Here is a 25589-nt window from a genome sequence, read left to right as displayed (position 1 = left end):
ATTCAGGCACTCTGAAAGAACAGAACTCATTTGTAATCATGGAGCTATCCCTACAGCCACAGTTGGGAGAATAGAATAAATAAAATTCCATTCCTTCAAATATTAGTTTTTCTAAGCAGTCTGTTTGAAAACTGCCTATGCCAGGTCTTTGACTCTACCATGAGGAAGGCTGATGCAGAAGGATACCTGTAAGTTGGGCTAAATAGTAATAGCCTGGCTCAAAAACAAACAAACAAACAAATGAAACAAATAAACAAAACTTTACAAAGCCTCTTCTCCTGGCTTCAAATATGCCAAAACCTTTGAGTAATTTCTTCTGTGAATTTTATAGTATATATCCTTATAGTAAAAGAACCCCATACCTTCTAGATAATTCAATTAAATTGAAGACTCATTCATAACCCCAATCATTTAGTAGTGTCATACATAGTTCAGTTTATATAGCACCAGAACATTGTTTTTAAAGGCATGGTCCCCAGGCATCTTCCCAAGCAGGCCTAGGACTCCTGACCTTTGACTGTTGGATTTCACTCTCACCCATTAACCAAAACACAGTGACATCAATGACACTCTGGGAGCTGTAATTTTGATCTGTCTGTCCAGGATTCAGCATTTTTCTCTTGTAGCTTTCCATGTTGTCCCTTTGTTTTCTAGTTTTGATATTTTACTGATTAGTGCACCGTGTAGAGGCCCTTTCATGACCATGGTCATTCTGATTAGTGAATCATATAGAAGTCTCTTCATGACCATGGCCATTCTGATTTGTGCATCATGTAGAAGTCCCTTCATGACCATGGCCATTCTGATTAGTGCATTATGTCAAGGCCCTTTCATGACCATGGCCATTGGAGGAGCTGATGCTTCCTATGATTGTATGACCATTTCTAAAGCTGGGGGTAGGGGCTTTATGCTCCCATTTACAGAACAGATTTCTATTTCTTCAGTTTTTATTTTATCCCCTTTTCTACTCTATGGGTGCTTAGGTTTGGTTTCTTACTCTTGTCCCAAAGATCTGAGACTTTGCTGTCACATTTAGTCATTTATTGTTATTCTTATTTGTCTTTATTGATGCCTAAATGTAATATTTTGTTGTCTTTATTTTCCATTCCTAATAGCCTTTCTTCTGCTTTATCATGCTTCTTTGTGATGTTTCCTACTATGATTCTTTTATCATTCATTGAGTTTTTTTTTCCATTTCCAACATACATGTTTGTTTGTTTTTAGTTTCTTCTCTTTCTCTTCTATGTTGTTGACTTTCTTATGTAGGTTCTGGTTACTTCATTCCTTTATTATCTACTTATTTGTTTTCCCCCTTTAAAGTCATTGGTAATTTTGAAAGTGGGTTTTTTAATTCATGGCCCTTTCAATACCTTTGGATTATCACTGAGAAAGCATGATGTCTTGAGGGTGTGATTTTGCATTGCTTTGTTATATCATGTGTGATATTGTGTTATGGTTGGTTCCTGGTTTTGTACTGATAGCTCTTCCTGCTTTATTTGAGGATTTTCTTTCTTTTTGGTTTTTCGAAACAGTGTTTCTCTGTGTAGCTTTATGCCTTTCCTGGAACTCACTTGGTAGCTGGCCTTGAGTTCACAGCCTGGCTCTGCCTCCCAAATGCTGGGCTTAAAGGCATGTACCACCACCGCCTGGTGGAGGATTTTCTTAGTGATCAGCATTTTCTTAGATATTCCGTGCCCAGTGCCATGCAGAATAGAAAACACAAACTGACAGCCATACCAGCAAATGAAACCTGATCAAACCACATAAAAATAAACCAGAACCCATAAAATTTACCAGCATATATAATAACTTGTTTAGATTTTATTGTGAAATTAAGTATTATAGGTAAACATAAAAATAGTAAATGAATGAAATAAAGAAGGGAGCACAAAAGAGAGAAAACAAAGGAAAAAATAACAAGATTAAGTAAAAGAAAGGAAAACAGAACAATGGATTAGAATTTTATGAAGAGGAGAGAAAGGCATAAGAGAAAAATAAAAGTAAATAGATGGCCAGATAAAGAACTATGTAAACAGAACTACACAAATATAAGAAGTGTAATGTTTTGTGAAGGTTTTTAAAACTAAAATTAAAATGTGCTGGGAGTGATCTCTGGCGGTGGATGGGTCCTGCAGAGGATGTAAGGAGTCAGTGGGGAAGGAAGTGAGCCAGGCCATGGTGGCTGGGAAAAATCTTGCAGCCTGACTGACTGGCAGCCAGAGTGTCTATTTATACAGAATTTAGTTAGCAGGGACACATTCATGATGTTCCAAAACATAGACCATATCATTTTTGGTTTTGGACATGTGTTTCACTTACTTTTGTTCATCTTTCAGTAATCATTAATAAGCTATGATAGAACAGAGTTATCATTTCCAATCATTTTCCCTCAAGTTTTAACATCATTAATAAACAGAGTTATCATTCTTATTCAAAAAACCCATAACACAATTTTTGAGAATCTAGAGGCATATGCCAGCCTGTGCTCAGGTTGGTTGTTACAGTTGCTTCAAGGACATTAGACCAAAACAAAATCTTCAATCACCCTAGGCATTTTGCCATGTCCCAAGCAGTGTGTTATTAACTCTTAGTGGTCAGAGGGCCCAGGAAAAACCCTCAGGCTAAAGCTGCTGCAGTTATTATTCAAATTCTGGCATAATATAATCAATGTTCACATTTATATCTTTATTGAATTTGTTTATATGTCTAATATTGGCATTCTGTTGTTCCTTGGTCATATGTCACTATAGTAGCTCTACAAGAGCTAACTTCTAAGAGAGGGAGGTCCTAACATCTCATACTTTTATCATCTTTCTATTACATACTTTGTTTATCAGTGTGTCTTTGTGTAGGGCAGTCATATGCCATGTAATTGTCTGAGTGTACAGTGGGAAGAGCCTTGTAATCTGAACTGTAGCCAATTCTTCTAGTCCACTGAATCTTGTTGACCTTTTTAAATTTACTTTGTTTTGAATATCTTGTTCCAGTGTAAGTATAGGGACAAATGTTTCAAGAACGTCTCATAGACATAAAGAGACCTGTGGCAACATTATGTGTCATAACCTCCAAGATGTAAGGAAGACCTTCAAGTAGATAAGGATATCTTCCTCAAAGTGGGGAGGGGGGTTAGTACGTTCAGGACTTTCCTGGATAAGCTTAGAAGCAGCATTCCTGGGAGAAGGCATAAATGATTCATAAGGAATTTTCCATCAACCCAATATCCTCAAGTTGTACAAATATTAAAAGTGCCCCAAGTATGTAACAGGTGGAGATGAAAACCAAAGGTGGCATGGCAGCCATCATGTAGCTCAGCTTTGCTGGATCTTTGTCAAGCAACTGTGCTGGCTTTATGACTTCTGCCATTCCATTCAGATATGGCTCTGCTAAAAATGCAATAAAACTATAACTAAAAAAGAGAACTACAAAGGACAAGACAAAAAGATGGAAGAAAGGGTGTTGATATGGCTTCTTTCTGGCTCCTCTAAGGTGTGAGTGTGGAGGAGGCAAGGAGAGCCTGGGGTACATACACTCTGCCTTCTGTTGCATTTAGTCTGCTCCTAAGCCTGGGCAGGATGCAGTCAGCTGTCCAACAGAGCTGTTCTCCTGCACATACCACCTCTTCTTCGTGTACCGTGACTCTCGGCTGCCCACACTTAGCTTTGCAGTTCCTGAACTGAACAGATTCTCTCAGTCTTTTGTGATTCCTCAATTATAACATCCTATAACAACTAATGATCTAGCTAAAAGTTGTCTCCCGTGTGTACTGGGTCTGGAAGAAGCAACCAGGACTGAGATACATACAAGTGGATCAACAATCATGGTCAGATGAAAGTATAGGAATTACACACTCAGCTAGTGCTTTAGAATTCTCTGTCCTACTAGCAATAAGCCTTGTGACAGATAGATGGCTCCAAATGTTTTACCACAAGCTGACCTTAGGCTCAGAGCTGTTAATATCTAAGCTATACATAGATGATGGTGCCAGTTCCTATGAACTGAGGGTGGGGTCTCCAGCCACCGTACCCCTCACTACCCAAGTTAATCCTCCTGCCACCTAAACTAGCTTGGAGCCAGGGTCTAATTAACATGATATGATATCTTTAGCTGATCACATCTGTCCTTTGGCATCCACACACAGACACACAGACACACACACACACACACACACACACACACACACACACACACACACACAGGTATGCTGCATTCTGTTGACTCTCATCTCCACTCATGTTTCACACACATTCCTGTCATCCTCCTCATCCCTGTCCCAATCATTCTTTTAGAACAGTCTTTTCTTTGCAACCTTGATTCTTTTTATTCTCTGTGTTACACACCAGCCTCTAACCTTCCACCTTAGAAAACACCCTGAAGGGAATCTGCAAGAAACATTTTTTGCATTCAGTCAAGCCATTGATAAATTAGATTTAAGGACAGAAACAGAAGACAACAGCAGTTTGAAGAGAACAAAACATCCCTTCCCTTGGGATGAAAACAATAGTCAAAAACATCAACAGGACTTCTGGACATGACATGACTGTTGCACACATCATCTCCCTGCAGCTCTGCCCCAGTGGGTGACACCAAACCTATGTACATATGGGGGGCAGTAATCAGACTGGGGGTTATAAACAACAACTAATATGGAAAGTGGGTATGAAGCTGTGAAGCTGGCCTTGTGGGGTTCAAAAGAGTGGGGGAGGTAGTGGTGGATGCGTGTGATAATATACATTATACAATGGTATAGACCATCCAAAGAATTTAAATAATATATAAAAATCAACAGCAAGATGAAAGCATGACTGGACTGGGGTTTTAATCTGATAAGAAAACCATTTATGGCTGGGATTGTGCTATATCCGTGGACAATCTGAGAAAGATAGCACTACATCCACAAGAGGCAGTCTGTCTACCAGCCTAAGAAACCACCTTAGTATTGAGGAGCAGGTTCAATAGAAACAATAGACACAGACTCACACTGACCCTCATTAAAAGTTCATCCCCACAAAAAAAGCTTAGCCTGTGTATGCACAGTTGTTATTGACAATTCCTCATCCTCACGAGTCTCCTCTGTTCCACTATTATTCCCGACATTTCAGAGCTCTGTTGTTGACCTCCCAGAGGGACTCCTCTTTATTAGTCCCTCCACCAAAAGAGAGCTGACCCAGCAGCCTGGGAACTGCTCCATTGCTGGCCCTAGAGAGCTGCAGCAATGCTGACCCCAGACAGAGAGCTGCAATGTGGTGACCCCAGACAGAGAGCTGCAGCAATGCTGACCCCAGACAGAGCTGCAGCACTGCTGACGCCACAAAGAGCTACTTACTCTAGGACCCTCTCAAAGCATGGCTGAGTGTGCCTTTCTGCTTCCTGGATCTAAATGTGATGTGGCCTCAGGGAGCACTTTGGAAGGAAGGTGACTGACTCTAGAGCAGGGAGTGACTGAGCATTTGCACAGCCCAAGAAGAAGGCCCCGGATCCTGGATCTCAGGCTGTGGCCTTTTCAGTTGTACATGCAATTGTTCCTAAGCACAAATTTTCAAACCTAATTTTTTATTTCAAATAATGGTTGGCATTGGTGGTAGGAATTGAGTCCAGGGGCTTTATAGCTGCTAACCAACTGTTCTACCACTGAGGTACCTTTTTTTAAAATGGAAAATCTGCTGGTTGACTCCAGGTCTCTGTCTGAGTCTGCTGTCTTCCTATAGCCAGCAGTCTGGCCCTGCCTACCCAGATCATGATGCAAAAGCCCTTGTTGTGATAATGTGGAGATGGAGGGCTGGATGCAGAAGGTGAGGATCTCTCTGCAGCACGTTAGAGAACTGTTGTCTTCTGGTGTGTTCCTAATGAAGTCATTTGCCCTTGAGGTTTGTTGTGGAGAAGAGACAGGATCAGATTTAGGAGCACAACCACAGTATTTATTCTCATTGTTTGCTAAGTTAAATTATAGGTCACAATGGGAAAAATAAAGGAAGGTAGAGTCCTGAGTTATTGCCTCTAAGTACCCGTAAAGGCATGCTACAGAGTTCATACTTTAAACAAAGTAGGTCGTTACATGTTGAATGCTAAGAGGAATTTTATCTTGCCAATAAATGCAAGTGAATCTCTTTAGCTCCAAATCCCTATATGCAGATAATTTACTGCAGTAACCAAGATGATACACAAAATTTCACTTCAGTACCACCTGTAACTCTATTAGTATTTTAATAATAATGAATAAAAATATATGTTGGCAACAAAAAAAAATGTTACTTAAAGCAGCAGGATCTTAAACATTGAGCAGTAACTTTTAAGAAGCTGTGCTAATGTGGGATTTACTCCACATTTCATGTGTGCTGCTCTGTGCTATGAAAGAACATCCTTGGGATATGGTGCTCATGATCATAAAGAACCAGTCACCCCCAACTCACCCACCCACCCAATGTTAAATGTCAACCTTCTTGGATTTCCAGGCAAATACCCAGAAATCAACATGTGAATTTCTTCTGATTTTTCTCTTCTTACCTGCTGTCTGTCCTTAGGCCCTCCTCCCCTTTCAGGAGGAAGTGTCAGAAGTGCATCAAAGGGAGAAATCAGGGAGCAATGTAGACATAAACAATTGTGAGACCGCACATTGTCCTTTGTCAAGGGTTTCTACCTGCAAGAATAAATTTCTTTTAGCAATAAGATATAATAGTAAACACTACTTATTGTCTTAGTTCTGTCGCTCATCACTGTGATAAAATACATTGTATCCAGTATCAAGAGGCTCAGGCTGGACAGGAAGGGCATGAGCACATTGAAATGTGCCTCCAGTGGTCCATTTCTTCCTAGGATGCTCCACCAGATGAAAGTTCCACAGCATTCCACACACCACCACCACCACCACCACCAAGTGTTCAAGCACATGACCCTCTGGAGACATTTATCATTCAAAACACAAGGCCTATTAAATAAATTGTTATGAATAATATAAATAATGGTGGCTTGCCTCACACAGAAGTGGAACTTACCCAGAAGTCACCAGTGCATAGTGATATACCTATATCTCGGTCTGAGCTGGTCTAGTAACAGCCATGGATGGATTTTGTCATCTCTTTACACTCAAATGTCCTCATTTATAAAGGGAATTCAGAAGTTTGTCTGGTTCCATAGACCCAATGATCTTTGACTATTAGAATATGCTGTTTGTAGATAGGTCAAAGGTTGTGTCATTAGCTTCTGAGCTGTAAAATTAGATGAGCTTTTGGTCCCCAGGCAGACTTGGGTTTTATTGACATAGGCATGGAGCAAAGCTGGCATTTCTTATTTAAGTTATAAAAGGAAAGAACAGAGATCTGGGGAGAAGGCTCTTCAGTCAACAGGGTTTACTGCTCTTGCAGAGGGCCTATGGTCAGTTCCCAGCACTCAAGTTTGGCAGCTCACCACAGTCTGGACCTCCTGTTTCAGGGAAGCTGTTTTGGTCTCCACAGAACCCACCCACATGTGCACACACCCACATGCAGACATGCACGTACCTAAATAAAAAGAAAATTAACTTTAAAAACAGAGAAAGCAGAAAAAAATGATCATTTGCTGAAATGATGGTTATTTGTTAAAGAAAAATAATCATACCATGTTTAATTAGGGCTTGAATTTAAATTGCATCTACAATTTGAAAGGAATGTCACAGGAAGGGGAATTTTGAGAGTTCATTCTGGAAGTAGTCTGTTGTGTATTTGGTGATATCTGCTTCACAAATTCCTGGAGAATCCTTACGGTCTATCTCAGAATAATGCACTGTGTAATAATAAGTGTGTATAGGAAAACCTGATGTTTACTCCCTTTCTTGGTCAGGGGACTCTGTAGGAATGCACATATTAAAGTAGGGTTTATTAGATTGATTCGCATGACAGTCTGGGTAAGTGACAATGGCAGTTTTCACTGGAGAAGGTGAGAAAGGGGAGCTGCTCAGAAAGGAGGCTGGAGACTCAGGCACCCCACCCCATCTGATATAGGAGGCGGCATGCTTCATCTTCCCCTGTCTGGGACAGATGACAAGCTGAAGGATTCCTGGAGAACTGCTGGACTTCAGTCCACATTGGATGACCAAAGAAGCTAAGTTATGATGTCAGTGAAGAATGGCATCAATAGTGTCAGCAGCAGCAACAGAGCAGAACTCTTGACAAGGGTAGAGAACCTGTCAGTAAGATGCTAAGATAAGCAAGAAAAACAAGCAAAAGCTTTTCCTTTGTATTTTCTCCTTTCTAGGTGCTACCAGAAGGTACTGCCCACATTCTCAGTGAGCTTTCCTCCTCCAACTAACCTAATTAAGAAAATCCCTGATAGTTGGGCCAAGAGACTACACTCTTAGTTGATTCTAAATTCCGACGAATTGATAACTAAGATTAATCAGGATAGCTCCTCAAGAATTATTTCCAACTGAAAACACTTCCCTCTGCACAAGAAACCCTGGTACCCTTGATGTTGAGGCAGGAGGATTGCAAGTTGAAGACCATGGGCTACATAGACACAGTCTCACAAACAGGAACTTCCCCCAGATCAGGATTCTTCACTCTCTCTTTTACCTTCTTTAACCACACACACAGACACAGACACAGACACACAGACACACACACACACACACACACACACACACACACGTGCACACACACACACCAGACATGGTGTGGGGAGGGATTCACAACTTGTGAAAACACTACAGGATACTGAGGAAGTAGAGGAGTGAAAACTTGAAGGACAACGTGGTAGGAAGCCTGTAGGAGTGGTGGAGCAGATGGCATCTCCTTTCCTACCTTTCCAGACATGTGTTGGGTGTGAAGTCAAACCAGCCTCTACCAGGATGCCCAGCTGTGTGTTGAACACACTCTCTGATCTCCTCCTCACTGGCTCCACCCTCTTCTGCACTTCTCCTGTGTCCTTGGCTCACGGTGAGCCCTTAGCATAGAAGAGCCATCTGCAGCACCAGTTCTTTGGGTGTTCAGAGCAGAGGGACAAGTTCCTAGGAATAATAAGTCTCCTCCTGGATGACAGCAGGTATCCCAGAAGCCCATGCTGTGGTCTGCTCCCATGTGGGCTTCATGCTAACTAAAGCTTTTCTTCCTCCTGATCTTATTCCATCACAGAGTTTATGACTGGATAAGGTACAAATACCTCTCTGCTTGACAGACATGAAAACACAGCTTGGTCTGCTTACCTAGATTGTACTCAGACATTGTGGCAAGAGAAGAAATATATCTAGGAATTGGGACCTCCATGCTGTAAAGGCTCAGTCTATTCTCTGCCAGGGTTACTGGGTAAACATGAAGATGCCACAGGGAACCACCTCCTTATGCCAGGTGGAAGTCAGAATGATCTCTCTTCCTTTCTGATTTGAAAAATTTCTGTTTTTATCATTGTTTTGAGACAGGAGATCTTAAGTTCAGATGAATTCTTTAGAACCCACTCTTTAAGTTTACCAGGGCTGTGAGGACCAGACACTTCAGATTCTCCCTTGGGTCTCTTGGGACTGTCCCTTGGCCGAGGTCATTGCTCACAGATTTGTTGATGCCCAACTTAGAAATGTCCTCAGAAAGTCAGAGGTGGGAATAGACAGTAGGGAATGTGGCTTTTATTGCTGTGAGGGCAATGGGTTCTTGGAGTACAGGTCCTGCTAAAGCTGTTGTCTGAGGAGCACAGAGGGCTGGAATGTGAACGTGCTCTGAGCTTTTCTCACAGAACATCTGTGTATACACTTATATTTGTGAATGGGCTGTGAGCAAACTACAGTGTATGGCTCTGTTTTGCTCAGAACTTTCCCCAGTACCCACGTGAGGACAGGCACAAATAGAACCTTAAAATTCATGTGATGTCTTAAATTTAAATAATTAAGTTACAACTATGCTTCCATGCTGCATGCATTTGAACAATTTACATGTGTACACCAGGGCTACTAAAGGAGAAAAATTAAGCACCAAGGATGTTTTCTAAGTGAAGTGGGATTCAGATTTTTTAAAAAGAATATAATCAGTTCTATTAGAATATTAAATACAAATTTGTGGAAAAATAAAAGGGTCATTGTACTATAAAACCTGATAAGAAAGGCTTAGGAGACGACCAGAACCAGGAGCACAGTACTTATAAAGGTCATCCATGACACATGGAAAAGTTATCAGAGTCTAATAAGGATAATTTCACTGTATGAGCTTGCCTCTGTGTGTATGTGTGTGTGTGTGTGTGTGTGTGTGTGCATGTGTGTTCATGTTCTAGTGTGCAAGTGCATATGTGTGTGGGTACATTAGCATTTTGGTACATGTTTATGTGTCTGTGAAAGCCAGAGATGAATCTAGTTTCATTCCTCATGATCCTGTCAACCGTCTTTTAAAAGTGGGTCTTTTACTGGGTGACTTAAACACACTTAAACAAGAATTCAATCCTCACATTTTTAATTGTTTTCCCTACAATTACCTGAAACACAGCTTTGTAAGACTTGACTGGATAAACAAGCATGCTCCATTTCTTTTCAAATGTCAGATCAGTTCCTCCCAAGAGCCTTCATACCAGAAAATTTACCTTGAGTGGCACATTTCAAATCTGTTTTTGAATAGTCTGCCTAGATATTATGAAGTCATTTTTTAATGTCTCAGAGAATCAATTGTGGACAAAATGGAAAAATGCAAAAGTGTTGGCTCTGTGAGGTTAGCTAATTGGTTGATTGATTGGTCCTTTCTCTTGTCCCTGTCCTCATCATTCACCATCCCACTCTTTCAGCACACTTTTACTTGAGTTTTATTATGCAGTAGATTCCTTGTTAAGGACTTTAAAAAACATGGACCATCTAGACATGGAAGATTCAGGAAAATGCATCACTACAGTACGTGGATGACTAAGCTCCTTAACCTGTCATGTGCCACTGTAACAGAACACCTGAGACAGGGTCACTTATAGCAACAGTTGTTGGCTGACTCTGGATGATTGGGAAGTCTGATATCAAGGTGTCAGTATGTATCAAGGCCAAATTTCTGAGTCACCAGGTGACAGAAGGAAAGAAGCTGAGGAACCACAGTTCAGAAACACTAACCTCACAAGGAAGGTGGAGCTCTCATAGTTTAATTACCTTTTAAAGATCCTGCTTCTTAGTTTGTTTTCATGGTAATTAAATGTCAATGTGATTTTAGTGAGCACAAATGTTCAAACTAGTTATGTATGTGGTATATGCTAAGTGTGAAGATCAAGTTCTACCATGTGAAATCTAGTGACTATGGATTAGTGTGAACTTGGAGGGACATAACCATGTTGCCAAGACATGTCTCTGTCAATGGCTCCATTGACCTAAGTGGCCCCATACTTGTTTGGTGTTATCAATGCAGCTTTAGGAAGTACCTCACCAGGGAAGACTAGAAAGTTAGCTATTGAAGATACTATTCAGCTCAAGATTGTGCAATAACTGAGCCTACTCTCTTTTATTTCTTGTAACATAAATGAGATATTAGGTAAGTAGCACATTCTCACTGGCTCACCTACAAGCTGTAGTAAGAAATTCAAAATTGTCCTATTGGGAAGTACACATTTATTGCAATGGTCCTTGGAGGCCAAAGATGAGCGATAAAAAATGTCCTCCTGTAAGAGTCTTCCTTCTTATGGACTAAACACAGACATGTTGTTAGGCTTTGCTCAAATGCTCAACTATAGAGATAGATTGGGAACTGGGCTTTTGGTGCAAACAAATCTTCCTGAGAGTTTTGTCTGGTTATGCTACTCACTAGTGTTGTGAACTTGAATTCCTCCAGCCTTCATTTTCTCCATCTATGAAAGGAAGTCATAGTATGTTTGAGGGCTATGGGAAGTAACTGCAATAACGCACACTGAAAAATAGTCCCCAACCTTTTCCATAGAAAGTGGATAATAAATGAGAGGGTGCATTTTTCTTGCCAATAGAATATGACCTCTCCTGCTCTTTCTATCTTTTCAGACAACTGTGATGACCCACTGGCCTCCTTCCTCTCACCAATGGCTTTCTCCAGCTCCTCGGATCTCACAGGAAGTTCCAGCCAGGCTCAACTGAACTGGAGAATGGGTAAGTATTGTGACTAAGCCCTAAATCCATGTGTTATATGAAGACACAGTGAAGGCTAAGGAGTGAGGAAGTACTGTGTCTGTATAGGGGTCACATCCAAAGTCACAGTTCAGAAGGAAATCTGGGAGGTTAAGTCTATCACAAAAATACTACCCATTGTTTAATAGATAGTCAACACATGCTGAACCACATTCCTCCAATATCTACCAAGGAATTCTTTGGGTTTTATATTGATTTTCTTGAGGTGCTAGCCCTGGAACACATGGCTTCAGGCATGTTATGAAAATGCTCTTTCATGGAAGCACATAGCCATCCTGTGAAATTCTTTGTGTAGATGTATATGCGTGCATGTACTTGTTTGTGTACAGACAACATATGAGTATATATGCAGGTACACATGTATGCAATGTGTGCTGGGGGAGAGACAGAGGAGAACCTTGAGTGATGTTTCTTATGTTCTATCTACTCTATAATGAAGAAGGGTGTCTCACTGGGCTGAAGCTTGAAGGTTAGGCTGTTTGGCTCTCTGTCTCGGCTTGATTGTAAGAATGTACCACCATGCTTTTTTTTTTTTAAGAGGGGCTCTGTGGGATCAAACTCAGATCCTCAATCTATCCACTCAGCCATATGCTATGAATTCTTTTTTTGGTCATCATAAGAAATATTGTAGAATTTTATTATTTAAAAATATTTGCTTTATTATATACATTTCATATGTCAACATAAATGACCACCAAAGCATGTTTCATTACTTTAATGGAATGTTTATTAAAATATTTCAATACATTTAGTTCTATTGTGAAATTAATGTTACTATTTAAAAGTATATAATAAATGTACTTAATTAAAGATAGGAATGCAAATAATCTGTAACCTTACCAGATAAAGGGTACTGTGGGTTATTACTTGGTCTGATAAAACTAGAATGGTTACACTTGACTAATCTCTAATGCAAAGTGAACTTATCTGACATGATGTTGGATATTTAGCTGTATTTTAATCATATTTTGATATTAATTTTGTGATATATAGAGAACTAAGTGATTTCTCTTTTTAAAGACCTTAGCCAATGAAATTCTAAAATCTGTTTAGTAATATAAACTTGTTCTTGGTTTAAAAATAGTTGAGTGCCAGGGCCGATGGGTGATGGAAGATGGCTCAGTGGGTAAACCACTTGCCTCGCAAGCATAGGGGCAGGAGTTCAGATCCCCAGAAGCCGTGTAAATGCCAGCATGGTGTGGAAGCTGCCTGCAGTCCTAGCACTCAGGAGGCAGAGACGAGATAGGCATAGCGCAAAGCTGGCTAGCAGGACTAGTCAAATAGTGAGTTCCTGGGTGACAAGAGAGCTTGCTCCAACATTTAAGATAGAAAGCAACCAGGGAAGGCCTGCTACAGTTTCGTTTCTATGGTCCTGTGATAAAACACTCAGACCAAAAGCAACTTAGAGAAGAAGAGCTTATTCAAGCTTCCAAGTTACAGTTCATTACTGAAGGAAGCCTGGGCAGAAATTGAAGCTGGAATCTAAAGTTAGGCAAGCTTGCTGTTGCATTTCCTCTGACTAAAGATCTCCCTCATCACTAACGAAGTACAGCAGAAACCACAGAGGAACAGAATGCTGCTTGATTCACTTGCAGGCCATGCCTAGAAAGTTTCATAATACAGTTTGCAACCACTGGTCCAGGAGATGATGTTGTCTACAGTGCACATCTAATAATCAAGACAGTCCACATAGACATGCCAGAGAGAGAGAGAGAGAGAGAGAGAGAGAGAGAGAGAGAGAGAGAGAGAGAGAACTGGTGTGTGGGTTCCAGGGCCACTGTGAGCACTCTTCCCCCATGTACTAGTCCTTGGCTCCCTCATATTCTCAGGCATAATCTGGTCAGTCCCTTAAGAATTCTTTCTTTGGTGACTATAGGCTATGCCAAGTTGATGGCTAAAGCAACATTGATGTCAATCTTTGGTCTTGTTACACACAAACAAGTGTGTGTACACCCATGTACATTCAAACACACACACACACACACACACACACACACACACACCATTCAGACAAACGTATATACAAATTTTCCATGTGCAAGTGTAGCATATCCATTGGCCTTTCCTTATTCATGCCGACTCTTCCTAACTGTATCAGGATGACTATCTTGTATTTTTCTATTTTGATTTACCTTTTCATTTTGGTATACATTTTAGTTGGTAATTGAATTATTGATATTTTAGCTCTCAGTGGATTTAATTTGTTAACACTTTATGATTTTGAATCTCCACCAATTCTGATTTATAGCTCTGTTTATACCCTTCTAGTTTATTTCATGCTATGTGTTACAGCTCAAAATTATGATGGTTATCAGTAACCAAAAAGTCAGAGTCATAATTTATTTGAGAAAGTCATCGAAGAATACAGATGTTTCTCCCTATTCATTGGGTGGAAACTTGCCTATGTACTGAACATGAATGGTTTTTTTTTGTCATTGTTCCCTCAACAATACTGTACAGCAGTTATTTATTTAGCATTTACAACATATTATAGTTTGCAGATAATCAGTATTCTGTCATTTTATACCAAAGATTTGAACATCTGTGGATGTTATGCAGAAGGTTCTAGAACTGAGCATTTGTGGATGCCAAAGGGCTGTACTGTTCTCAACCAAAAATAAACAATTTCATCAAAGCACAGTGGAGAGACTATTCATTGTCTGTTCTAATACTGGCCTTTAACTAATCTTATAAATAGCAAATTTTATTCATTGTTGTATGTATATTATCATATTGGCCTATAGCAAATCTATTGTGTGGTATTAATTTAAACCTTTTCCCACCAAATAGCGTTGATGAACTTCAGGGAAATGTCATAGTTTATCCAACATCACATACCAGGGAAAGGGAAACACTTGAAGTCAAATCCAATTCAACTGAATTCAAGATTCATGATCACTACTGCATACAAGAGCAGCTTGATTCTTTAACAAAGGTTGGAGAAGGCTGGGTCAGGAAGAATAATGGCTTGGAAACTAACCAGCCAGAGCTTACATGCCAGCAATGACTCTGCGGTGTTCCATGGGCATCAGCAATCCACTTGCTAAGCTTGCATTTATATCTTTGGCATGTCTGGATGATACCTGTCTTGCAGTATTACCTGGAGAACCAGGCTAGAGGCTCATGTTGAGAAGAGTTTTGCCACTGTAGAATAGAAAGCTGGAAATCAAACAAGAATTTTCACAATACAGGTTGAGACACTTTAATAGTCTCTAGAAGTGCTTCCAAGACAATTAATCTCATCTCTACTCAAATTGTGTGGTACAGGTCAGCACTATTTATGAATCTTTATCCACTTCTGAGGAAGTTGAAGATCTGATTGTAGGTTATTTTTCTTGCTATGAGAAAAATATTGATTGGAGACATTGATGGAAGATTAATTATACATGTCCTTTTCTGGCTTGGTGGGGATCCCGGTCACCTCTACCTCAAACCAGTGTGTGTGTGAGAGGAGACTGGGGTCTTGCGTATCTTTGATGGAGTCTAAACTGAGAAGACTAAGCAGAAGCTGCACTCATGAAGTTGGAATACAGAGAATAGAACTCCCCCTCTAGCCTGGGAGCAATGTACTGGCAGGATTCTCCATTCACAGGCCCTCTTCTTCCCTTAGGGATTGGCAAAGTGAGGCACTAGAAAGATTGGCACCTTGATTCCCACTCTTGGTCTGAACCACCTGGGCACCTTTGCCAGTGACATTGTTTAACCCAGAGACCAGATGTTTTGTATGGATATTGGTCAAGTGAATGTACAAGTGTTCCTGGGAGGTTTTATAATGCAACCAGAGTTACAAGCTAATGATCTGGGAGCAATAGATGAATAGCCAATGCTTCTGTGACTATTCAAGAGTTCCTCTTATATGTTAGGTACTGTACTAGAACCTTCAAATATGATTGACCAAAACAAGTAGGAATACTATTTCTAAAGAGCTTATAGTTTGAGAAGACAGCTCAGTTGGCTAAGTGCTTGCTTCACAAACATGAGATCCTAAGTCCATCACCCATAGAAAAGTCCAGGCCTAGTAGTGTACACAGTAATCAAACGTTGTGGGAGGACATGGAGTCAGAAGGATCCTTGGGCTATGCTGGCCAACTAGTCTAAGCAAAAGAGTGAGCTCCTAGTTCAGTGAAAGACCCTGACTCAAAAGAACAAAAAATTCTAGTGGAAGGGCTAGAAAGATGGCTCAGTGGTTAAATGTGCCTCCTTGCTCTTCCTAGGGACCCAAGTTTGATTCCCAGCTGTCATAATGAATGGCTCACAACTTCAACTTCAGAGGCTATGATGCCCTCTTCTGGCCTCCACAGTCATGCCACTCACATGCAAATATCCACACATAGACACACACACATAAATTAAAAAATAATAAAAATACTCTTAAAAATTAGTTTGCATTGGGAATGTAAGCACACAACCCAAGGACTCAAAGAGTCTAAAATGTATGCACAGATGAGTGGATAGAGTAAGGAATATGTGTGTGTGCAAATATATTCTACATAGGGGATGTATGTACACATGTTATGATTACATCAGTATAAAACATGAAAGTATGGTAACATCCTGTGAATGAGTAGGCAAGTGTAAAATTTAGCAAGCCAAAAAGAAACTATGAAGCATTAATTGATTTTGAAAATTGCAGGAAAGTGATGATTTATTTATTTTTCTCCTTAGACTAGATTCATGTCCTATTAAGTGTCAAAGAAATGAGAGCCTGAATATCCCTTTGCTACGTGGAGTTCTTTAAATATCCTCTTTCATTTTATGAATGGTCAAATAGCAAATATATCCACCAAAGCAGATAGTACCTTAGGTATGAAATGTTGGATACTCTGATAGCCACAATGGAATCAAGGAGTTTTTCCCTTAGTACTAGGATGTGTATCTAGGCATTCAGTCTCGTTACAAGTTTATGTAACATAGAACTGAGAAAAAAAGAGCAATATGCTAGGTACCTAGTATAAGGCCTTGCTGCTTCACCTCACATTATGCCAACCACTACCACAGAGGAATCACCTTCGTGCCCATTTCCAAGGTAGTAGAGCTTCAGCACAGAGAGGAATATCACGGCAATGCCAGAAATTCACCAAGAAATCTTTTCCTACATCCTCACTCTCAACCAGGGATACCCTCCCCATGTCTCTGTCCAGAGCATCCTCATAACTTCATTAATGTTCAGAGAAATAGATTGCATTGTTCTTATTAGTGCAATTATTTTCCCCTAGGGTGTTACTGAAACATAAATAACAAGTTACTTGTATACATTAAACTACATAGTGTGATGTTTTGACATATGTGTGCATTGTAAAATGGTTAACATAATCAAATTAGCTGATACAGACTTCTTTCCCATACTCCCTTTGTGTGTGTGCATGAGTTCATATTTGCTTTAGTGATTCATTGAATTTCAAGTATACAATAGCACATTGTCATTAATATCTCATCACACTATGTCATTGGAGCCTCAGAATTTCTTCTTCTGTTGTTTCCATGACTGGTCTTTAGCTCAGGCTGGCCTGGAACTCTCTTCGCTGTTGAAGATGACTCACCACATACAAAATCATTGCCTGTAGCTGAAGACCTTCTCTCCAGCCCCTGACAAGCCCTGTTAGTCCCACAACCCACTTATAAACACACAGACACTTATATTATTTAAACTGCTTTGCCATTAGCTCAGGCCTACCATTGTCTAGCTCTTACTCTTATACTTAGCCCATTTCTATTCATCTATACTTTGCCACGTGGCTCGAAACTTACTGCTACCTTACATCTGCCTTGTTCTGGCGGCCGCTGGCAGTGTTTCCCTCTTGCCTTCCTCTTCCCCCCCATTCTCCTCTCTCTTAGTCTCGCCTATACTTCCTGCCTGGCTACTGACCAATCAGTGTTTTATTTACCAAATGAATCATCCACAGCAATTGCCCCTTCTACATATCCATTCACCAGTTTTGACAGATGCATATACACAAACAGACACACTAAAGCATAGCCATCTGTCTCTAAACTAGATTTAAAATTCTTACAGATTGGGAATTAAGATACACATGCAGGTTTTTTTCATTTCCAAGGATATGGCTTAAATTGTTAAGCAATAAGTAGCTGTAGGAGTATGATGTTTAGTCAATTAAAGCCACAGGCCTCAGGCAGATCCAGGCGGATCACTGTGAGTTCGAGGCCAGCCTGGGTACCAAATGAGTCGCAGGAAAGGTGCAAAGCTACACAGAGAAACCCTGTCTCAAAAAAAAAAAAAAAAAAAAAAGCCACAGGCCTCATAAAAATGCAGAATGAGCACATCAAGGTATATCCAACTGATTAAGAGGTGAAGCAAGAAGCCAGGAAAGTTCTTCAAGAAGTGAGAGGTCTATTGAAGAACAGAAGGAAAAGTGAAGTGTTACAATAAAAGATATAAAAGAAGTTAATGTCTGTTTTAATTAAGATATTCTGGAGAGATAAAAATGTATATATGTTTATATACATATATTTACAGATGCATATGGGCATATATGTGAAGAGACACAATAAACAATTAGGCATATAATAGATGATACAGATATGCAGGAGGAGGCTAATTGTGGACTTCTGGTCATGAAAGCTAAGAAGGATCCCAGTGTGCACTCTACAAACTAGAGAACTAGGGAAGCTGATGCATCCCTATGAGACCAGAGCTCTGAGAACAGAGAAGGCTGATGGAGTGGCTCTTGAGATGAAGTTTGAGAATTGGTGACTGCCTTTGTTCTCTCCAAGCCCCAAGGAGTTTGAGCCTGAAAGCCTGTGGGCTAAGAACAGAAGGTAGGTGTCTCAGCCCCAGAAGAGAGGCAAGTGTTCCCTATCTGATCCTTCTAGGGATCGCATGGTGTCTTCTCACATGGATGAGAACTGATCTGCCCCACTAAGTGCAGTGATTTGAAATGCCTGTCTCTCCCAGAGACATCACAGAGACAATATTTTACCAGCTATCTGAGGGTCCTTTAACTAAGTCAGGCTGACATTTATAATTAACCATCATCACATCTTAGGTGAGAACAGAACTCTACAGGGCAAACATTCATACACTGATATGTAGCTTCCTGGTATCTGAACATCTAATCAGTTAGCAAGTAGAAAAACTTGTGGTTTGCAAAGACAGCCAGCTTGGTCTGGACAACTGGATAATTATGAAGTGGGTGCATTATAAAGGAGCCCTGGGTGCTACTGAAAGAACACACTGTTCTTCGTCATGACTTCTGAGACTTGTTTTGTTTTTCTAACATAGTTCATTCATTCACTCATGTTTCTGTCACATTAATTAACAAATTCCTCCTGCATTGTACCATCCAGCTATCCAAACAAATGTTAGAGATTGTGCTATTATTTTCCTGAAGATGGACTTCAAGTTGTAAAACATCTCATTCCCGTCAATGAATCCCATTCTGCAGGGCTGCAGAAAGTCAGTAGTGAGGACTAACGTTTTCTGGGAAGATATGAGGAACATCTGTTCACTACAGACAGGGCACTGATAACATTCCAAGGAAGGAGTCCACTCAGGTCTAGTTAATGAACCACCGAGTCTGTTGAGGTTCTTTGCAGGTCTGTGGGTTAGAGTTCACTACAGGAACGTGGAGGACTCATCACTAGTGAATCACTGAAGAGCCCAGCTGTATCCCTCAGCTGCTCAGCTGAGTCCAGAGTCTCGGCTCTAAACGATTACAGCTGGTCTAGCATCTGAGTGAGGCCTCGTGAATGTTGTAGGATTGTGGAACTTCATGAGACTTTCACATTGTGTTTACTTCTTGAGTCGCTGAAGCCTTCTTCCTACATCCAACAAAAATATTTTAATTCAGGGGAAATTTCTATTCGACAAGCCATGTCCTTGCACTCAGATCTGCTGAATCATTTTACATGAAGGAAGGACTTCCCTGAAAGTCTTGGGCATCATGTAAAGTATTTGAGTTTCCTGTGAACCACATAAAATCCACCATGCACTGAGCATGGATAAAATATTTTATTTGCAATCTATAAAGGCAAAGGTGAATATTCTCAAGTCTGAAGAAAGCACACAGCTGGTAGATTTTCCCCACTAGAGACAATGATTATCCGGGAAGTCTGGGCTACAATCTCAACCAATACAAGTGTAACGAGTTCCATCAGGGAAAAACCAATTTCTTAAAACATAAATAAAATAAAATAAAATAAAAATAGCACCCCTACTACAACTCTTGTGTAAATCAAAATCCAGAAACCCAGCCCAAGACCTAAGGATGTCCAGTATTGCTATCTCATCCCTGGAGGGGATTTGCTGATGGATTTGTTCTTTTACTTCCGAGGCCCCTCTAACCTTTATTTCATCTCACACAAGGAAAATGAAAAGCAAGAAAGAGCACTAATCACTCTTGAAAAGGCCTGGAAAATGCACTGAGCTGAGGTCAGTGGCCATTAACTTAGGGGCCAAATCACTCCATGTAATTACAGCTTAGGGAGGATCTTGGAGTGTCTCATGTGATGTGTTTTGTGGTGAGAAAGCTCTGGAGTTGGGGGATTAAGTCAGATGGGCTTTCACAAACACTGCACAGGAAATTCAGCCTCTGCTGGCCATGTATCAAACTGCCAGATGTGATCTAAATTAGGGGAAGAATTTAAGTTACCTCGCGTGATTGAACACAAATAATCAGAGGTTTTAGTATCCATAAGAGGAAGAATGTTCATGATTCTCTTCCTGTAAAACAGAATTCACAAATAATTATGTTTAACATTATCCCTTGAAAATTTAAGTCTTTTTCCTTGACTTGAATACATATTTTTGAGATGTTTGCATTTAGAAGTTCGGATCATATATGTTTGTCATGACACTTTTGTTTACATGAAGAATTTGGCTCTTTTACATCAATGTATTGTCAGCTCCCACAGTCCATGGAGGAATGAAAAGGCTTTGAGTTCTTGACCTTCTGTTTTGGCACAGAATACAATCCCCTCCCCAAACACATTCTCATATACCAAACAACATATACAATACAACATATACATACTACACACCTCACACCCACCACACTGCACACACCAAACACACACACACACACACACACACACACACACACACACACACACACACACACATCCCATCACCATCACCATCACTACACACACATACTATGCACACACCACCTTACCTGGGCAGAACTAGTCATTAAGAATCCATGGAGGTCTTTGGAAGTTACTTTTCACTTTGAATCATTTGATTATGAGGAAATGAGACTGGAAAGAGTTTGGGAATCAGAGTTCATTGGTGTGATTAGCCTCATATGTTAGGTAAGAACACTGAGAACCCCATAATGGTAGCACCACCATGTCGCTTGCTTAATGACAGCTCCAGGCTCCTGTATAGACTGCCTGAGGTTGTATGATGTGGATTTTATGTCCTTAAAACAGGTTCATGCCTGGGGATGTAGCTCACTTGGTAGAGTACCTGTAATGTGCAGAAAGAGCAGGATTCATTTCCCAGTGCTGAATAAAGGAGGTGTGGCATCTCACCTGTATTTCTAACACACAAAAAGGAGGTGAAAGCTAGAGAAAGAGAAGTTCTAGGTCATCCTCAGCAACACAGACAGTTTGGGGATAGCCTGGGCTAGAGATCCAGCCTCAAAACCTAACTAACAAACCAAAGAAGAACGGTCTAAATCAGACTTAGAGAAATGGTCAACCCATTTCCTCTCCTCATGTTCATTTCTTTTCATCTCCATAAGTGCAGTGTGTCAACAGCCTAAGGGCCGCCTCCGTTTAACAGGTGATAGCTTTACCTTAAACAGGGTGACTTAAAGCACAATGAAAGAAAAGAACAGGATGGTTAAACACTGTTGTTTGTCTAGTGATTGGTAGTTTAATGTTTGTCACCATCAGAAAGAAAACAATCCTGTGCCTCTTAAAATGCCATGAACTGAAGGGAGCCCTTACTTCTCTCCTCTGGAGAATACACAGCACCTTGTATTAACATTAGTCATGTGGTTACACCAAAATATCCCATAGATCCAACCTAATGATTTGTTATAACACGCATCGCTTTGTGATGTTATATACATGTGTATGTGTCCTTCATCCTCCTGCCCCGTGTTTGTGTGTGTGTGTGTGTGTGTGTGTGTGTGTGTGTGTGTGTGTGTGTGTCTACCCTGGTACATGAACCTAGGGTCTCATGCATGCATGCTAGGCAAACACTCTACGCTCAGCTACACCTTAAAACATTTTTCCCTCTATAAACGAAGTATTCAATGCAGCCAGGTCTGTGCAGAGAGACAGACCAGTAGAGTACCACCATCTGCCTGTCAGCATCTTCTGAAGCTACTAAATCTACCCAGACTCTCAGCCAAACACAGCAGTGACCTCCAAAGCTCAAAACAAAGTTAACACATCTTGCTGATAGTGTGTGTGTGTGTGTGTGTGTGTGTGTGTGTGTGTGTGTGTATGAGCACATGCATATGGGCTTGCATGCCTAAGCAAGTGTGTGCATATCCATTCAGAGGCCACAAAACAACCCCGAGTGTCATTCCTCAGGGGCCATCCTTTTTATTTTTTAAGGTATTTTTTAAACAGGGTCTCTCACTGGACTGGAACTTAACAATTTGCCAGACAAATCCCAATAATTTTCCTGTCCCCCTGTCCCCACCTCCCCAGCTCTGGGATTATTTTGTCATCACTCCCTGCTTTTTAAATGTGCATTCTGGGAATCAAAATCAAATAAACATGCTTGTACCGCAAATACTCCATCAATAGTGTTAACTTCCAAGTACTCATCATAGAATTTACATAGAAGGAGGCAAATTATTTGTCCCAAGTCCCAAAAGGAAACTGTAACCCTTTTAACTAAAAGGACAGACTTAGATTGGGCACTAATTTTAAAAGAAATTACACAAGAAAACGTGCTTAATTTACTATGCACAAGCATATAAATAGTAATACACTAAAGATTTAAGTGGTAATGTCAACAAAACTTGTCATTTCAAATGACTAAGGTTTCATATCTCCATTTTCTTTTCAAAGATCTTTAGAGGGCAAATTATTTTTTCTTATATATGCCCTAAATCAGGAATACTATCTTACTGTGTTGTTAAATCTTCTACACTGTTTTACTTATGGATGGAACTAAATAACTATAAATAAATCAAAGAAGCTATAAATAATTCACTAAAATCCACTAAGAGTTCCTTAGGCCTGAGCAGTAGATATCATCTAGTGTAGTGATTTACCAAATTTAAATGGAGCTAAGCAACTCATTATATGAGAAAAATTCTAGAGCAACTATTTTTGCTAGAAGCTTCTTCAAATTCAGAAGAGTGTAACAATGTCATACCATATAGTAGTCAGTCACCATATAAAGCAATTGAGTATCATGGCTGGGAGATAGCTTATTTGATAAAGTGTTTGCTTTGAAAGCTTGAGAGCCTATGTTTGTTGCACAGAGCCTACATAAAAAGCTGAGTATGGTAGAATACATAGGTAATCCCAGAACTATGGAGGTGGAGGCAGGATGAATCGTTGGGCTTGTGGACTCCCCAGCCTAGAGAAACAAGTAAGTTACAGACCAGTGAGAGACCCTGACACATAAACAAGGTGTACAGCTCCTGAGAAATGATGGACAAGGTTGACCACTGATCTCTATACAGATGAATATATGTGTACTGGTAAATGCACACACACAGACAAGGTTGGGAGAGGAGGGGAAGATTGAACATTGAACTGTAGCTGGTTTCAACAGGGAAGTCTAGTCAGCTTTATCAATTTAAATCTAGGCATTCAATATCATAATGAACTATATTAATCAGTCTTCAAAGACTTTTCTTTTTTTTTTTTTTTTTGGTTTTTTGAGACAGGGTTTCTCTGTGTAGCTTTGCACCTTTCCTGGAACTCACTTGGTAGACTAGGCTGGCCTTGAACTCAAAGAGATCCTCCTGCCTCTGCCTCTGGAGTGCTGGGATTAAAGGCATGCACCACCACCACCCTGTGAGAGAGCTCAATTTCACATGGCAAACCAGGGGTCTCTTCTTATAGGTTTCAGAGGAAGCTGCAGCATGTGGGCATGGCCTCATTAGCCCCAAGCCCAAACTTCACAGAAACTGTTCGTTGAAGAACACCACAGCCAAGCTACCTGAGCCACAAGCACTTCAAAATTATAATATTTCACAAACAGACACACGACTGAGCAGTGGCATCCATGGAGCCTGCTTGTGTCCACATCTCTCTCTCTCCACCACCTGACTTCATCATTTAGTCACAAAGCCAGAATGGTAGAAACCATGGGGACATTCCTTTCAGAAATGAGCTGAAGTTGAAGAGATTTGCGAGGGTGCAATTCCTGGGGAAGTGTAGTGAGGGAAGGATGGAGGAGCGAGAAGAAACACAGCTTCTTCTCATGGCAAGAGGAAGGCCTAGATCACGGGGGCTCCATACAATCATACACAGTAAGACAGCCAGCGCTACACTGTGGAAGGTGTATTGTTCCACAATGGGCTGAGATGTGCAGGAGGCAAACAGGCTTCTTTTTAGACAGAGTAAGTCTCAGAACAGTTGTGCCGGTTAATCTTAAGTCATTTTGATGCAAGCTAGAGTCATCAGAGAGGAGGGAGCCTCAAGTGAAAAAAATGAGTCCATAAGATTGGGCTTTAGGCAAGCCTGCAGGACATTTTTTTAATTGGTGATTGATATGGCCAGGCCCAGAGCATTGTGGGAGGGGCCGTCCACTAGGCTGGTTCTCCTGGGTTCTATAAGAAAGCAAGCTGAGCAAGTCATGAACAAGACAGTAAGCAGCACTCTGTCATGGTCTCTGCATCAGCTCCTGCCTCCAGGTTCCTGTCGTGATTGCTTTTGAAGATGGAAAGTTTTATGGAACAGTGAGTGAAATAAATTCTCCCCTTCCTCCAAGTTGTTTTTGGTCATGGTATTTCATCACCACAATAGTAACCCTAGCTAAGACAACAGTGCATGGCTTTGGCAGTCAACCAGCTCTCACAGTTGAGGGACAATCTATTTGCTGGGAAATACTCAGAGGCAAAGAACATCCCAGCAGAAAAACCCCACACTGACACTACTTCTTTTCCTCTTTGCTCAAGGATGCCTTCGACTCTGCCCGCCAACATACATCCCTTAGTCACTCCCTGTGATGACAGCTGAACTCTGATTTACTCACAGACACAGGGCTCCAGGATGTGCCACGGGCTGCCTTTCCCACAATTCATTCACCTTCACTGGTCTCCTCATATCATTTACAGATAAATTATTTGCACTGAAGTCTTTGCCTCTTGGTTGATTGCCAGGAGACCTAAATTAACACATACCCCAAAGCATTCTCCCAGCTTTGCTCTGCTGGCAAACAGCCCTTGACTACAACTGGGTCTGGTTCAGACAAAGGTATCCCTCCTGTCCGTGAGTCTCCTGTGATAAACCACTCTGCTTCTCTCTGCAAAATGGCCTCAAACAGTCCCATCCCAGGGGTCTTTACACAATGTTTAAAATTTTTAATCTATAGATTTAGTTTTATTTTTGTATATGTGTCTTTGTTCATGTCTGTGTG

The 25589-nt window shown here is 40.6% G+C and overlaps 1 protein-coding gene across 3 annotated transcripts in view; it reads left to right on the top strand.

Moving 5' to 3' along the window:
* The window catches only part of LOC118592981 (contactin-associated protein like 5-1-like), a 934683-nt gene that overhangs the window by 178160 nt on the left and 730934 nt on the right, over nt 1–25589 (top strand). For all 3 annotated transcript variants that reach the window (XM_036202117.1, XM_036202118.1, XM_036202119.1), the window contains exon 2: nt 11927–12031. In XM_036202117.1, coding sequence (XP_036058010.1) covers nt 11927–12031 — 105 coding nt within the window. The remainder of the gene's footprint in view (nt 1–11926; nt 12032–25589) is intronic.

The sequence above is a fragment of the Onychomys torridus genome, chromosome 11 (genome assembly GCF_903995425.1).
Source record: "Onychomys torridus chromosome 11, mOncTor1.1, whole genome shotgun sequence".
NCBI lineage: Eukaryota > Metazoa > Chordata > Mammalia > Rodentia > Cricetidae > Onychomys > Onychomys torridus.
This window is presented reverse-complemented; position numbering and strand designations above follow the sequence as displayed.